Source organism: Sodiomyces alcalophilus (genome assembly GCF_042370955.1).
Source record: "Sodiomyces alcalophilus JCM 7366 unplaced genomic scaffold ACRALscaffold_6, whole genome shotgun sequence".
In the NCBI taxonomy this organism is placed as follows: Eukaryota; Fungi; Ascomycota; class Sordariomycetes; order Glomerellales; family Plectosphaerellaceae; genus Sodiomyces; species Sodiomyces alcalophilus.
The window spans coordinates 1468039-1482623 of NW_027263537.1; the positions used below are offsets into that span (position 1 = coordinate 1468039).

The following is a 14585-nucleotide window of genomic DNA, read 5'->3' on the forward strand; positions in this document are numbered from 1 at the left end:
CGCACGTATCGATATATGCCCACGATTCCCGTAAATTAGATTCGAAATGATCAAATCGAGTCAATGGCCCTGGTCCTTGACGGTTAAATGGAAAACAAAGACAGAGACGAGTGCCTTGGAGTATCTGGCCCTACGTTGCTATCATCTCAAGTGAAGTTCACCCTTTAGCTGTCCCGTCTCGAGATGCGAGATTCGGGAAGTGGAACCCCCATCTGCAGGGAGTGGAGTGGCTGCACACAGTACATGTATGGTACAGCAGCATCAAGGTACGCAGGTACAGTGCAACATATTACGTGTTCGTACTAAGTACCTAGCAGTACGTAATATTTGTACAGGGTATGAGATAAAATAATCTTAGTACCTTACTAAGTCGATAAGATAAGAGACCGCAGCTCCATTTGCGGGGAGCACGTCACTAACTCAAATGGTGGTCAACAAGTGGTCTGTCAATTTCTTTCCTTTTTTATTTATCACCTTTCCACCGAGGCACCAAGACTCGAGTTTGAATCTGGTCACGGGGTTCCAAATTACTGCCTATTTGACCGCAGCACTCTAGTCACCCGTTATGTATAAGACCCCCATCATCTCCTCTGGACCAACTTTAGGACCCTTTTCCCAACAATAATGACCCACGAGATGGAGGAATCTCCTTTGACCAAGGTTCGTGTCTCAAAATGTTTCCCCTTCTACATTCCAGACTCTCAGACACTGAGCATCGGATAGGCGCATGATCACGCCAGAGCTGCCGCCAACGCGACCCACCAGTCCGAGACCACAGTCGCTGTTAACGAACATACCTTAGCAGCTGGCGAGTTTGCTAAAGCCGCAGAACACACCACGAGCATCGAGGCCCTCCGAACACTCGACCTTCTCCAAGAACACCACCAACTGCTCTCCGAGCTCCTGAAGCTTCCCCTCAGCCGCCAAGCTCAACCCGCCGAGGGAGAGGACAAGCAGGCGAGCGACACCACTGCCGGCCCAGTCGCCGAAGATGCGCCCGCCAGGTCAGAACAGTCGGGCATCTCCGCGGACTCTGCCAAATCCGCGGCACCGCCTTCGCTGGCGCAGAAGAAACGTTACCCCGCTGGCAGGCCGACAACGTCGTCTATCGCAACGAGCTTGGCCTCCGCACGCGGCATCAAGTCCCGGAACCGAAGCCATCTGGTCCCTCCCAGCGTTACAAACGACCAAGCGCCCGGGAACCTAGAAGTACTATCACCCAGAAAAGAGGGATCGCAGTTGAAGATGCAGAATGTGCTGGATCAGAATGGACGCCCGGGATGGGTGCCTCCCACGGCCGGCTCTCCTCGAACGGATACGCACAGGAAGAAAGACCAGGAGGTGCTGCGGAAATTACCCGAAGAGCAGACCGCGACAAGCGAGGATGGCTACTCGCGCTTCTACAACACATTTGGCACCTGGATCAACCGGCTCTCCGCACCGCTGGCCTTCGCCGGGCTGCCCCTGATCGCAGAAGAGCCGGCGGCGACGAGTCCGGAGCAGCCACCCGAACCGCCCGCGGCTACGGAGAAAGCAACCTCTTCGTCTTCCTCGTCCTCGCGGCGAAGCAAGTACAAAGCCCCTGCTTCCATCGCCGAGCCAGACCTTTCCAAGATTTATTCTCGCGCAACAATGCGTGCCATCTCAGCCAGCGGTGGAAACCCCAACGAATCCTTCTACGTCGTCCCCACCAGCGGCCATACCATGTCCTACGCCAACATCCTCAGCTACGCCGACAAGGAGAAACGCCGCCTCGAAGCGTCCCTCCACAGCGGCGGTGACATGAGTCTCATCGAGGAGGACGAGGAGGATTTTGTCGACGCGCGCGAGTCGCCTTCAGCGCCTACGTCGCCCTTGCTGAGAAGACGGGCGGGCGGGAGTCGGTCATCACGGCCCGCCGCGCCGCCGTCGAAAACGGTCGAGGAGCTGGCCCTGGAGAACAAGGGCCTGAAAGACATGCTCGACAAGCTGAGTCGGCGACTGCACGCCTTTGAAGCCAGCGCGCAGAACTCGACCCTCGCGCTCGCCGAGAGCATGCGCTTCATGCGGCCCGGGTCGCCTCACCAGTCTCTTGGCGGCGGGGACGACGCGGCGGCGTTGCGGTCCAAGAACAGGGAGCTGGAGAACCAGGTGGCGTCGGCAATGCAGCGGATGGAGGAGTTGGAGAAGGAGCACCAGAAGATGGAGCGGACGGTATTCAAGTACCGCGAGAAATGGGAGCAGCTCAAGGCCGGGGCCAAGGCGAGAAGGGAGGCGCAAAGCGGGACGGCAGGCGCGGGTGCTGCGAATGCGGAGAGGGGAGAAGGGAAGGAGTTGGACGAGTCGTAGTAACGCGTCTCGAGGGAGAGCGGAAGAGGGGAATCGAAGGTAGGGGTAATATACGTAATTTTCCGATGCAGTTTCGTACGATTCAAAAGTAGGCGAGGGATGAATTGTCCATTGGCCGGATACCCTCTTCCCCAAACAATGTACGATATAATCTAAAGTCCTTCCTCGTCTCCCGTGCTGTCCTCACCATTCCACCAAAAGCTGACACTAAAGCTCACGGTCAGGCTACGCACATAATGCCACCATCCGACAGGGATGTACAACACGTCGCCCTCCTCGAGGACACACTCCCAGCGGCGCAAACCGCGAAACTCCTCCAGCTCGATAGGGTCGCGGGGATCCTGGCCGGGCGGGAGATCATCCCAGCCCTCGATGACTCCGACGTCGAAAGTGCTCGTGTTGCGCATGTCGATGCCCGTGCCGTCGTCCTCCCCGTCCCCGCGCGGGCAGAGCGCCTCGGTGTCGAGCGGGGAATACAGGCGGACGTACTTGGCGCCGACGACCTGGGCGAGCAGGTTTTGGTAGCCGTCCGTGTGGAGCGGCGTTATGGTCCCCGCGGGGCCGAGCCAGGCGTTCACGAGCGGGATGGGTGGGGCGGGTCTGCTGAGGGACGGGGAGACGGGGTGCGGTGGCGGGTTGGTGTGGCAGAGGTCCGGGGTGAGGATGTCGTTGCGGAGGGAAGGGAGTTGGGTGAAGAGCTCATGCTGGGCGAGGTAGGTGACGGGGGAGGGAGACGGGGAAGTAGGAGGAGAAAGGGGCCGCGCTTTTTTCTCCCCGGCGGTTTGTTTCGGGTTGCTGCTGCGGCCGTCGTCGTTGCCGTCGCCGTCTTGGTGGAAACGGTCCAGGAGTTCCCGGACGGTGATGAGCTCTTGTGTCCAGCCCTCGTCTACGTAGGTCCGGCCTACTTCGACGGGGACTAGGCGGCGGCCGTTGAAGGTGCGCGAGAGGAGGTAAGCGGGTTTCTTCCAGGGCCTGGTTGTCATGGCGGGCCAGTCATCCATGAGACCCCGGATGACGAGAGGGAGTGGCCCATCTGGTGTCTTGGATCCTGCGTCCACGTAGCGTTGGAAGTCATACATGGTCATGTTCTCGTGGCGGGCTACGGGGTTTAGGAGTTCTGGAGTGAAGATCCGATGTGCCGGGAACGATTTCTCTGTATCCCATCGTGAAGTTCGGGGTTCGCCATCAGTGGTTATTCTTGCTCTCTTGCTGGGTTGCGAATCATCAGCCTGCTCGGGCGAGAACGGGGCGGTATCATCGTGATATGCCTCCTCAAGAAGTTGTAGCATCCTCTCGATGGTCTTTCTGCCACGCCTGAGCCCCGCCCCTCCTGCCAGAATCAGGGCTTTATCCAGCGTTTTTACAAGTTGCCCAACCAAAGCGTCGTCGTCATTCTGAGGCACCGGCCCCTCGTCTCTGCTCAAATCCACACTGGCGCCGTTGCCTGTGGTTCCATCATCCCTCCCCGGCTGCCAGTTCGAGACGAGGCAATTGAATTTGAGAATGGAGAGATCGGCGTAGAGTTGTCTCCAGCAATAGGGCAAGTCTTGATAGACAAAGTCGTAGAATTTATTGTATGTGCGGCTGATTTCGGCATCGAGTCGTTCGAGGAGGTTGGCGTGGTCGACTTGTGCTCGTGTCGAAGCCAGCAGCGGGCTCTGGTCCATCTCACCAACGAAGTCGGGGGGGACCACCAGTCTCACAGCATCGTTCGCCAGAAGGCCAAGTCTTTCCAGAGTATCTAGAGGCAGTAGGTATAGGCCTTGCACTGCTTCAGATGCTTCATCCTTCGCGGGCCTCTCAGACGAAGGATGAGCTTCAGTTGCGATCTCCAATGTTGTCCTTGCACATTCCTCTAAGAGTTGTCTGCCCCATCGTTGTAGAGCTATATCTCGGAAATTCTGATTTCGTTGGTTTTCACTGTTTGCCGCCATGTCTGATTCTACTGCCGACGTCACTGTTGTCGTGTGGTGAGGAGGGTTAGGGTGGATCTACAGATGGAGCGCAAAACGAATAAATTGAGGATCATGCCGACATCGCACTTATATAGTCCGGCATTTGCACTCAATCGAAAACACAGAAGATATAAATCCAACTGCGTCGGAGTTACTATTCACACAATTCTATTCTACACAATACAGCGTCTTAGATTTGGTATTCTCATCTGGCATTCCTCGTGCGAATAGCATCTAATACGCGCGGGATTGGTGTTAGTCGGCCATGTTCAACGACCAGACTCGGATTCCCTAAATACTGAACCCCTCCTCTCAAATGTCATGTTTGCTGTGCCGTCGTCATTTTCGCATCCATCTGCCGCATAACTTCATCCTCCTCGTCAACAGCATCACCCTTCCCGTTCCCGACATGGAGACCTCTCTTCTTCATCTCCTCCTCAATGCGACTGCGCAAGACCACACCGTCGTCGAATATCCCCGGCACGTCCTCCTTCTGCTTCTTCACCCAGCCATCCAGGCTCCTCATCCCGACGACCAGAAACCCCAGCTCCTCGCGATCCACGTCGAACACCTCCCACCACGCGCACTCGGGCATCTTGGCCCCCAGGTCCTTGGCCGCGTTGTATATGGCCGCCGTGGCCAGCGCATGCGGCTGGTGTGTAAGGTACAGCATCTGCGGCGACAAGAGAGCCGTGTTGAGGTACGCCACGACGCGGCGTCCGATGGAACCCTTGGGTTGGCCCGCAAAATCCAGCGTCTGAAGGTAGGTGATGGCCAGGGCGTGCGGCAGGGAAACGTGCGTGTCAAACGATAGGGCATAGAGAATGCGCGGTTCTACGGCAAGGAGCCGGTTCTGGAAGGCCAGGTACTCGTCATCGTGTTGGTAGGACAATCGCAGGTCCGGAGGAGGCACCGGTTGTGTCGGACGGAAGAAGCTCGATTTGGAAGAGAGGAGATGGGCGTAGACGTTGGAAAAGTCGCGCACGGAGCGTGGTATCGGGCCCATCTTTGCGACGAGGAAGAGAGCAGCGGCCGAGACGTCCTAAAGTCGCGTGTTAGCTGGGGCAGTCCGGCACAGGAGCGGCTCTCGTCCCTCGCAAGGGATCTATGGGCGATGACGGAGGGGAGATCTCACGCTAAATTCGTGAAGCATGGGGGATTCGACAAGCCAGTATCGCGCCAGCAGGACATTGGCTTGGGCAGTTGTGGATTGCGGCAGCTCCAGGAGCATGCCGGCCGCTTGGGTCAGGCATTGGGTCGCATAGAAGACAATGTCTTGCAGGTCACTCGGTAGGGAACTAAAGTTGTTTCGTCGCTGCAACTGAGAGGCAGTCGCTAAGGGGTTGTTCATAATGTCCATGACCTCTGCTAGTCAGGGGAGATGCGGTTTCGTTGTCTGTTTTATGGAAACACTACAGAACAGCTGAGGGAGCTGAGCTTAGCTTAAAGTATGCTGGGGAGTGGGTTCGAGGCTGAGGAGTTTGTCATTGTCTGATCCGGCGAACCCGTCGTGTGATTGGTTGATGATATCTCGAGCACGGAGCACTCTCAGAGTACAACGTGCGGAGTACCTATACTTAGGTACCAAAACAGTTGACAGTGTGCGAAACACGGTACCGGATTGGCCCCTCGCCAGCCTGGAGGCTTCGGCTAACACGGTGGGGCCTGACTCCAGCTGTCGGACCTACCTAGTAACGACAGCCTTCCTTGTCAGCCGCCTGCCTGCCTCGTCACCACCGACTCCCAAGAGAGGCGTGGTCGGATTTGTCTCTACTACAAGCCTGTGCGTGTTGAAACGACACGACCTTTTGAATCTTCATTCATACCGGCTAAACCCGCTCGCTGTCTACGAGGTCCGACTCGATACCGTCCTCCGCCGTCCCCGCAACCGTCAATCCTCAATCGACTTGCCGTCATACATACCATCACCCCCTAAATAGTCCTTGGTCTACAGAGCTACCTGATTCGCCCGTAGCGAGTCCCCGCCGCCAGCCATGGACTATAGCGCATCAATGCAGGATGACAACCCGGTCGGCGCCTCGCCCTGGGGCAATTCACCCACCTCATCTCCTCGTCAGCAGAGGACCGGCTTTGGCTCGATCCTAGGCGAGGAGGCCCCCGACTCCCCCTTCCGCAACGGCCTCTCGCAAGATCAGGAGAGCGGATTTGGCAGCCATGATTCCTCGTTCCAGAGACCGGACACCGCCAGTACCACGTCTGGGACCGAGCCCGGAATCGACGAGTCGACGACAGCAGCCTTTTCCGGATCCCAACACCACGACGCATCGGCACCCTTCGGCCACGACACGCAGGCTGGCCCAGAGAGCTCCCAAAAGGCGCCGGACAATACCTCTGCGTCCGCCTCTGAACCACAGGGACAACAGAGCCAACCTCCGTCGCAACCTCAAAAGCCACACTACAGATTGGTGGCCAAGATTTCTGGCTTGGAAAGGACGGGCAAAAAGGACCCCATTTTGCGATTCGATGTCCATGTAAGTCTTGCAAAGGGAGAAGGGGAAGAAATTCATCTCAAGACACCCATTAGCTGGACATGTTGTGCTGACACCTGGTTTCTTTTGCCCAGACTAATATACCTCGATTCCGTACCACGCAATACCGTGACGTCCGCCGACTACACTCCGAGTTTGTCAAGCTCGCCGACCATCTGATCTCCGCCAACCCCGAGGTTCTCGTCCCGGCCGTGCCTCCTCCCCTGACGTCGGCTGGGGCAGGGACCGAGGAGGACGAGGTGCGAGTGAGAGGGCTGATGCAGCGCTGGTTCAATTACGTTTGCAGTAATGAGATTCTGATGAAGGACGACGAGATGGTGCTCTTTGTAGAGAGTGACTTTGGCTACAGCCCTATGGTCAAGATGAAGCAACCTGCCACTGGCGTGCGGAGGAAGATCTTGAAGCAGTTCGCCCCGCCACCCGACGATACACCCGAATTGCAGGAGGCGCGCCCCATTGTTAAGCTTTTTTACTTGGGTACCATGGATGCCGGGCACAAGGTTGACAAACTAGTGAAATCACGGCGTGGTGAGTTCCCCCCGTCCCAATTTGATTATTCCCCTCCTCTCCCACCCGTGGCGGTTTTGGCTCTCCATCACGCAAACAACTCACTGAACGTCACAGGTCTCGGCCTCGCCGAATCTGACTTTGGCGTCAAACTCGGGGCCATGAACGTGCAGGAGCCGCACCAGGGCCTCGCCAACGCCTATCGCAAACTCGGCAAGGCGATCCAGACAATGGGCGACTACCACGCGGCCCAGGCGACGGCGCAAGCCACGACCATTGGCGACCCATTCCAATACCACTCCTCCGATGCCTTCATCGTCAAGGAAACCCTGACGAACCGGCAAATCCTCATCCGCGAGTTCCTCCAGGCGCAGGAGGTCACCCGAAGCAAGCTCAACGCGGCCGACCGTCTCAAGGCGAGCTCCAACGTGCGCCGCGAAAAGGTGGACGAGGCCATCACGGCGCTAGACGAGGCGCGCCACAACGAGACGATGCTGTACCAGAAGACGACCAGCGTCACGCAGAACCTGGTCAACGAGCGACGCAAGTGGTTCGCCCGGACGGCGTCGGACCTGCGGCTCAGCATCCGCGAGTACGTGCTCCGCGAAATCGAGGCCGAGCGCCGCACGCTCGCGCTCCTCGAGAACGTCCGCCCGGACATCCGGTCCATCGATTCTTCGGGCGGCCTGAGCCGGCTGGGCCGCGAGGCGCACCCGACGGTGCGCCGTACGAGCCTCGCCGCGAGCCAGGGCCCCAAGGGCGACGCGTGGAGCGGCGTGCCCCGGCGGTCCGACGCGCTGAGCCGCAGCGTGTCGGGCGGCATCGTCCCCGGCGCCGGCCTGGTGGAGGAGGGCGGAGAGGGCGAGGATGGACAGGGCGTCGCGCAGGCCAAGGCGCCGGGTAGCCTCACGGGCGTGGTTGAGGAGGAGGACGAGGACCGGTTGGACGCGAGGAACGCGGCGAGCCGGCTCGCATCGAGCACGTTTTGAGGTGGGAGGTATAAGGAAGCAAGGCAACGGGGAGAATGAGTGAAATGAGAGTATGGGCGGAGAATCAGGCGATGTTATCAACATTCGCATGGCGATCCCTTTGAAGCCACCCTTATTGCACATTCGGCCGACGATGACTTTGCTGTGCTACATTACGGATACGTACGATTAGGGCCAGCGCCCGCTTACATGACCATCTATATAACGCTGTGTATTGTTCGTGTACGTGCCACTTGATGATGCGAATCGTTTTCTCGTCCGGCATGTTGATAGCTGCGTGCCGCGATATAAGTCACGAATCTTGCCCAGCCAAAAGTTTGTAATCGTATCATGTATAAGCTATGATAACGTGCATGGTAATGATGAGGGATTCATGAGTACCCCTGGTCTTATAGGGTAGATGCTTCGTCTCTGTCCAAAGCCCAGCTTTGAGCCTATCCAGGTCCGTAATGTCCTTCATAGGTAGGCGTGAACTTGATTGTACGGAGCACAACTACTTGTTACCGTAGCTACCTCCCCAGGGCAGTAATATGTCCATGTGGCCACGCGCCTTCTCGATATACACTTTGGCCTCTTTGGGATCCTTGAACGGCGTGGCCTGGCTATCATGTCATTTCAAATAGTTAACCGATTCGATGCAAGTGGGCGATCTGCTCGGTATGCAGCGGCCCGCCCCGCCCCTCTTTGTAACTTACAATTTGCCGTTAGTGTCACGACGGACGCGGTAAAGCTCGTGGGGCAGCGTGTTAAAGTCGGGATTCCGGGTCATTTCCTCCTCCATATCCAGCGTGATATGGAACCGCTTAGGCATGGTCCCTCTGATGGTGAGGAAGTCTTGGAAGGGCTCGATGTGAGCATAATGCCGGTTCTCCAACAGCTCCGCTTCGGACCGCCCGACGGACTCCAGGTAGGCAAGGATCGCGTCATTGTATTCGGACGGGTTTCCCTCGAAGTCGTCCACGTTGAGTCGCAGAATGACACGCTTCGGCGACGGCGCTCCTTCGACAGCACCACTGGCGGTGGCTGTTTGGCTGGTGGCCGAGCCTTGAGGCGTCGTGCCTTGGTCTGTAGATGCTGACATTGTCGGGATGATACGACAGCTACCGGTGTTGTTTGTCTGTTTGCTGTCTCTGAAGTTTGGAATCGTTAGTCGAGGTGCTACGGTATGTCCGAGACGAGAGGGGTGAAGTGAGAGTCGATGACTAAGCATGTCGGCGCTTATACGAAGTACACCCCCTGGACGAACGAATCGACGAAACCCAACCCCAAAGCCCACCACCCTCTTTCTCATCTGAGCAATGTATGCACACAACGTAGGCCAGGAAGCAAGGTGCCGGCATGTGGCAGCAAACGTTGGCTGTACTTCGACAAGTGTCCGTCGACACCTTCCCAAGGTACCACTCGGCTATCTTGGTTCCTTATCATGCACTAGCCTATTGTGAAAGGCTTCAAGATGGGCGACTAAGTGGCCCTCAAAGTGGGCGTCTCATGTAGCCACTGCACCACCTGTAGGAAAGGCAGGTATAACCTCTGCAAGAAACTGCGCTTCCGATATGCAAACACCTACCCGACGGCCGTCCAGCTCCTGTGCGCCAGAACCGCGCCGGCATCCCGAATCTCGACGGCATGGTCACCCACCGCTTCAAGGGTCTCCTCAACACATCCAAGGCTTTCGAGCTGACTAGTCGGACCGTTGACGACGATGGCAACCTCGTACCGAAGGTTGTCTTTGAGGCTTGAGCAGCGTGTGGCCATCTACTCTCATGATTCATACAAAGACTCCGGAGGTAAGAATAAGGAGGTGTACTGGAAACTGATGATACACCTTGTCTGTCACAGGCTGGCTGCACCTTCTTGCGTCGTGTTCGAAAATAGGCCGGTAATGAGATTGACCCAGAAACACCACGATGCAATAAAGAAATGTATAGATTTCACAAATTCCAAACACTCACCCATGAAGTATGTCGTTGATGGCAGAACATGACGTTCTTGGGTGTTCATGACACGACTCCATGTTCTGCGCTATAATGACTCAAGTGTGAATGTTTGGCAGGACTAGCTTCTGTCTACCCCTTCGCTTACTTATGTGCGCCTGCTGTTGTATTGACCCTCTCCGGGAATGCCTGATTTCCGGCTTACCGGACGAAACAAGACCCTGTATTCAGCCCATGAACTCCCTGTCACGTCCCCGCAAGAAAATACCCATAACGCCCATGCAGTCATTGCCTGAGTTGGCAGTCATTCGTCGGGGCTGTCCCTAACCAGAGCGCCATGCTGGCGTCTTGACGCACCAATACGCCCGAAGCTCCCTCTAGCTACAGACAGTCACTCGCTTTCGTCCGCCAGATTTACATCATAATGTCAATACCAGCGCCTTGAAGACCGTACGGCGCGGCGCCCTTCGTACCCTGTGCCTCCCACTGCATCCTGGCCCGCTGCTCCCGGCTCCTAGCGCCCTCGACTATCTCGAACTTGCGGCCCAGGTCGCGGACTTGGTGAACACTCTGCACCACGTCGTTGAGGAGCGACACGAGGTGGACGTCATTCTGCTCCTGGAGCATCTCCTTCCGGAAAGCGTCCACATCCGAGGGCTCGATGAGGTCCAGCCGGCCCACGAGCGCCTGGATCTGCCGCAGGATGGTATGGGACGGGGTCGTCTGGTCGGGCGATGCGGCGGTCGCTGTGGGGTCCTCCCCGGACACGAAAGCGGGCGGCAGGCGTTCGAGGTAGTGGATGAGGAGCTGGATGCGCGAGTGCAGCATCTTGGTTGCGTTGGCCTTGGCCGTCAGCGCGCCCAGCATGTCCTCTTCTTCGGGGGAGAGGACCACGTCTTTCTCGTCTGGCGCGGCGGCTGCGTCGCCCTCTGCCGACTCTGGCGCCGCGACGGCCTTCTCCTTGCCTTTTCTCTGCTGTTCTTTCGTGGTCTCGGCCTTGGGCGCTGCTGCCTGCGGGGCTTCCACGAGAGCGGCGTTACCGCTGCCGCTGGCGATGAAGTCCATGCTGATCATCTCCGCCTCGCCCGTCTCGACGGTGTATGGGAGTTCGCGGAACTTGAGCTTGAGCTGGGACTGGGACTCGCCGTCGTCCATGGTTTTGTCGCCTTCGTTGTCGACCTTGGCGGCATCGTCGACTTCGCAGCTGCTTTCGTAGATGGTCAGGGGAAGCTTGCCTCCCACGGAGTGGTCGAGCACCTCGCTCGGGTGGAACCCGAGGAGGATGGCGGATTCGTTGATGTAGGTCAGGATGTCGTTGTGGATATGGGTGAGCTCGGGAGTCGGTCCGGTCGACGGGAGCAAGGTATACCAGCCTACAAAGTCGAGGTTTCGGTCCTTGTGTACCGTTCTCACTAGCAGGGAGAAGGGTGTTAGAGTCGGGGCCCAGAAGGGTGTCCTTGTCTAGGGGCGCGAGATACTCACTCTGTTCTATCCGGGCCTGCACCATGGGTAGATCCAATCGGTAGTTGTAGGGAGTGTCGGGGGCAGCAGAAAGGTGGCACTCGAAAGCATGCTCGATGGACACTTCTCTCCCGTTGTGCTGGCCCATAAGGGCTCCAACGATGGGCCACTCATGTTCCCGAAGGGTGTGCCGTGTGATGTAGTCGGAAATGCTTAGGAGGACGAGTGGGTGGAGGATTGCTTGGAGGCCGGACGCTTGGTTGGAGACGAGCAAGTTGGCACTGGCCGTGGACCCTGTAGTTGGCGACATGATGGGCATATGGGTGGTAGACGGCAAGCTGAGGTCGAGAAACGGCGGGGCGAGAGGCCGCTGGGAAAGCTTCGGTTGATGATGTACGTTGTACTATGTATGGATAGTGATTGGGTACCCACTTGATTGAGGACTGGCGTTCTTATCTTATCGCGCTTACCCGGATAGTGAAGTGGGTCTGTTAATGATTTTGATTATTAATCCAGATTTTGGCATCCCCGGATTAGTAGACTACGTGACTTCTCAGCAAGCGGCCAGCCTTCTAAATTAGGTGCTTAGAAACTCATAGGTAGTAGACTCTCATGACCCTTGACACATCAACAGTTTCCTGGTCTGCCTGCTGTTACTCGTGCGGCCAAGCGTGCAGCAGTCGTTGGAGGTTTTAGCGCGAGAACAGCCGCCGAGTAAAGTAGCGCGCATATAAAAGTTACAACGTATGTACACTGTACAGGCAGTAGCGGTATATTACGTGTACGTTGTACCTCGCGGGAATTGTGCTTGGATGTTTGCTACCTTAATCTTATTCTGGCTAGCTTGACTGTTTTACGCAGGGGGATTAAGATGTTACGAAGTACTTCGTATACTGTGGCCGACTTGGGGAGTGATTCTGACGGTGATTCCTCCCAGATGTCTAAACACCTACACATGCCATCGCTGTGTAGGCTGAGGTTGCCATATTGACTGAGGTTAATTCCACAATGTGAAAAAAGGCAAGTACCAATTGCGTTTTATTCTCGAGAAGAAGTGGTGGGTTTAGAAGTGAGTTCGACCGGAAGAGGAATGCCTCCTTCGTACAGGGCGGGATGGCTACCAAGGGAACAAACCTTTCAACGATTGAAGCCACATACAGTTAAAAGACGCCATGGGCTGTAGTGCGTATACCTACAGAAATGGCAGTCTCATCCGATCAGACTTCTACGATACGATAGGTATAATAAGGGATCAGTCCCTGTGATCGCAGACATGGTAGACATCTCTTTGGGTAGTGGACAACTGGACAGTCGACTCCTCAACTCCTTGCAGTCCACCATCACCCCCCAATATTCTCTTTTATGAATCTTCACGAACAGACTTACCACGTCATGCTGCGACGAAAAGTTAGCCGCGTTGTGCGGTCGCGCCGTCCCCCCAGCAAACCCCTTACGGTTGCGCCGGTCCGCATACCGTCTCATCCAACACCATCACCACCGACACCATCTAACCCTACATCCAACCCTGCACCCAACGCGTCATGCTTGCTTCTCAACCTGATACCCGAGATCTTGTTGCTCATCAGGGACCGGCTCGGGGATTGCGATCAATTCCGTCTGTCCCAAACCTGCCGGGCACTGCGGCGACTTGTTCATAGAGACTGGCGTGCTGAGTTCCATCTGCCCGAGGCCCGACGCCTTTTGCAGATCGAGCTCGCCCATACATCGCCGAATCTCTGGATATGCGATTATTGTGACTGGGCACACGGTCTGAATCTGTCCAATACGCCTTCTGCCCGAAGCAACGTTTGCGGCAGGGAACAGACCAGGCGTATCGAATCCGATACAGCCTGGACAGGGTATTGGTTTGATCAGAAACACGTGCAGGTCGCACTCAAGCTCTGCCGGCTTCCGCTTTCCAGCCTTGAACCCTGCCACATCAAGTATCTCGAAGACATCATGGCCCCCCAGAGCATGCGGAGACGGTTCCCGGGAGGCCACGGCATCAACGAGCACTATCGAGCCCGACCCAGGATCATCCACCGGAGCTTCTACCTTTAGCAGGAGTGGACCTACTCCGGCCCGCTGCACGGGGGGGATCATTCCGAGAACGGCCCCCAGTCGACCCGCAGCGCGCTGTTCGACTGTTTGATTGCCGCCGACCGCCCCATTTCAATTTGCAAACACCATGTTGTAGACGGGGAAACGGCACTGACGTTTGTCAGCGCCTTCGGTAGAGATGCTGCCAGGGTCGTGCAGCTGGGGTATGCTCTTGAGAGGGCCCTTTTGTCCGAGTCCGACCAGCGCATCCGGTTCTCTTGTTCATTTTGCCCGACAGACTGTGAGATCCAGGCATCAAACGACAACACCCGTGCACTTGCCATCCGAACGTGGAAGAACTTTGGGCGCGGAGAATCACCGACGGACCCAACGTGGACGGCTCATGGATGTCCTACAGGAAGAAGCACATGGCCTGAGTGGTTCTATGGACTCACTGTCTTCTATACACCTCATCCGCCTGGGAGTATCCAGAAGAAATGGTCTCGGCTGTCGGAATGGCAAGCGAATCGCAATACGTCCAAAATCGTATTTGTCAAACGGAAGACTCCAGTTGTGCTGAGGCGTGTCAGGGGGAATTTGGGCAGCCGGGACAGGAGACGGCCTCGGGTGTAGATGCTGGGTGTGGTCCGCGCGGACTACCCAGGTCCTACAGGCATACGGATTCAGCGATAGGTATAGAGACTCGGCGATAGGTATAGGGACTCAGCGATAGGTATAGAGACTCGGCGATAGGTATAAGGACTCAGCGATAGGCATAGAGATTCAGCGATTGTTTTCCCCCTTTGCATCCAGAAACTTACAAAGCAACGTGATATACCCAAGTCAAGCCCAGGTCTACTT

The 14585-nt window shown here is 56.7% G+C and overlaps 7 protein-coding genes across 7 annotated transcripts; 3 read left to right on the forward strand and 4 right to left on the reverse strand.

Annotated features, from left to right (window-relative positions):
• Nucleotides 1–482: 482 nt before the first annotated feature.
• Nucleotides 483–2932, forward strand: ACRALDRAFT_1076118 (uncharacterized protein). The gene is made up of 2 exons (XM_071018473.1): nucleotides 483–660; nucleotides 724–2932. The coding sequence occupies exons 1-2, from the start codon at nucleotides 625–627 to the stop codon at nucleotides 2326–2328; spliced, it is 1641 nt and encodes a 546-aa protein (XP_070873406.1). The 5' UTR covers nucleotides 483–624; the 3' UTR covers nucleotides 2329–2932.
• Nucleotides 2481–3995, reverse strand: ACRALDRAFT_2060255 (uncharacterized protein; the record flags this gene model as incomplete). The annotated part of the gene is made up of 2 exons (XM_071021912.1): nucleotides 2481–3759; nucleotides 3802–3995. 2 exons carry the CDS (start codon nucleotides 3993–3995, stop codon nucleotides 2481–2483), a joined length of 1473 nt encoding a protein of 490 aa, XP_070873407.1.
• Nucleotides 3996–4429: 434 nt separating this feature from the next.
• ACRALDRAFT_1076119 (uncharacterized protein) lies at nucleotides 4430–5682 on the reverse strand. Its single transcript, XM_071018474.1, has 2 exons — nucleotides 5419–5682; nucleotides 4430–5325 (listed from the first exon to the last, which is right to left on the reverse strand). The coding sequence occupies exons 1-2, from the start codon at nucleotides 5641–5643 to the stop codon at nucleotides 4603–4605; spliced, it is 948 nt and encodes a 315-aa protein (XP_070873408.1). The 5' UTR covers nucleotides 5644–5682; the 3' UTR covers nucleotides 4430–4602.
• Nucleotides 5683–6277: 595 nt separating this feature from the next.
• ACRALDRAFT_2109760 (uncharacterized protein) lies at nucleotides 6278–8289 on the forward strand (the record flags this gene model as incomplete). Its single annotated transcript, XM_071023437.1, has 3 exons — nucleotides 6278–6775; nucleotides 6868–7321; nucleotides 7418–8289. 3 exons carry the CDS (start codon nucleotides 6278–6280, stop codon nucleotides 8287–8289), a joined length of 1824 nt encoding a protein of 607 aa, XP_070873409.1.
• Nucleotides 8290–8782: 493 nt separating this feature from the next.
• ACRALDRAFT_1070188 (uncharacterized protein) lies at nucleotides 8783–9370 on the reverse strand (the record flags this gene model as incomplete). The annotated part of the gene is made up of 2 exons (XM_071017743.1): nucleotides 8783–8891; nucleotides 8985–9370. The coding sequence occupies 2 exons, from the start codon at nucleotides 9368–9370 to the stop codon at nucleotides 8783–8785; spliced, it is 495 nt and encodes a 164-aa protein (XP_070873410.1).
• An 845-nt stretch (nucleotides 9371–10215) lies between these two features.
• ACRALDRAFT_1076121 (uncharacterized protein) lies at nucleotides 10216–12044 on the reverse strand. The gene is made up of 2 exons (XM_071018475.1): nucleotides 11706–12044; nucleotides 10216–11635 (listed from the first exon to the last, which is right to left on the reverse strand). Exons 1-2 carry the CDS (start codon nucleotides 12001–12003, stop codon nucleotides 10638–10640), a joined length of 1296 nt encoding a protein of 431 aa, XP_070873411.1. The 5' UTR covers nucleotides 12004–12044; the 3' UTR covers nucleotides 10216–10637.
• Nucleotides 12045–12957: 913 nt separating this feature from the next.
• On the forward strand, nucleotides 12958–13745 carry ACRALDRAFT_209777 (uncharacterized protein; the record flags this gene model as incomplete). Its single annotated transcript, XM_071022852.1, has 2 exons — nucleotides 12958–12994; nucleotides 13018–13745. 2 exons carry the CDS (start codon nucleotides 12958–12960, stop codon nucleotides 13743–13745), a joined length of 765 nt encoding a protein of 254 aa, XP_070873412.1.
• Nucleotides 13746–14585: the final 840 nt, after the last annotated feature.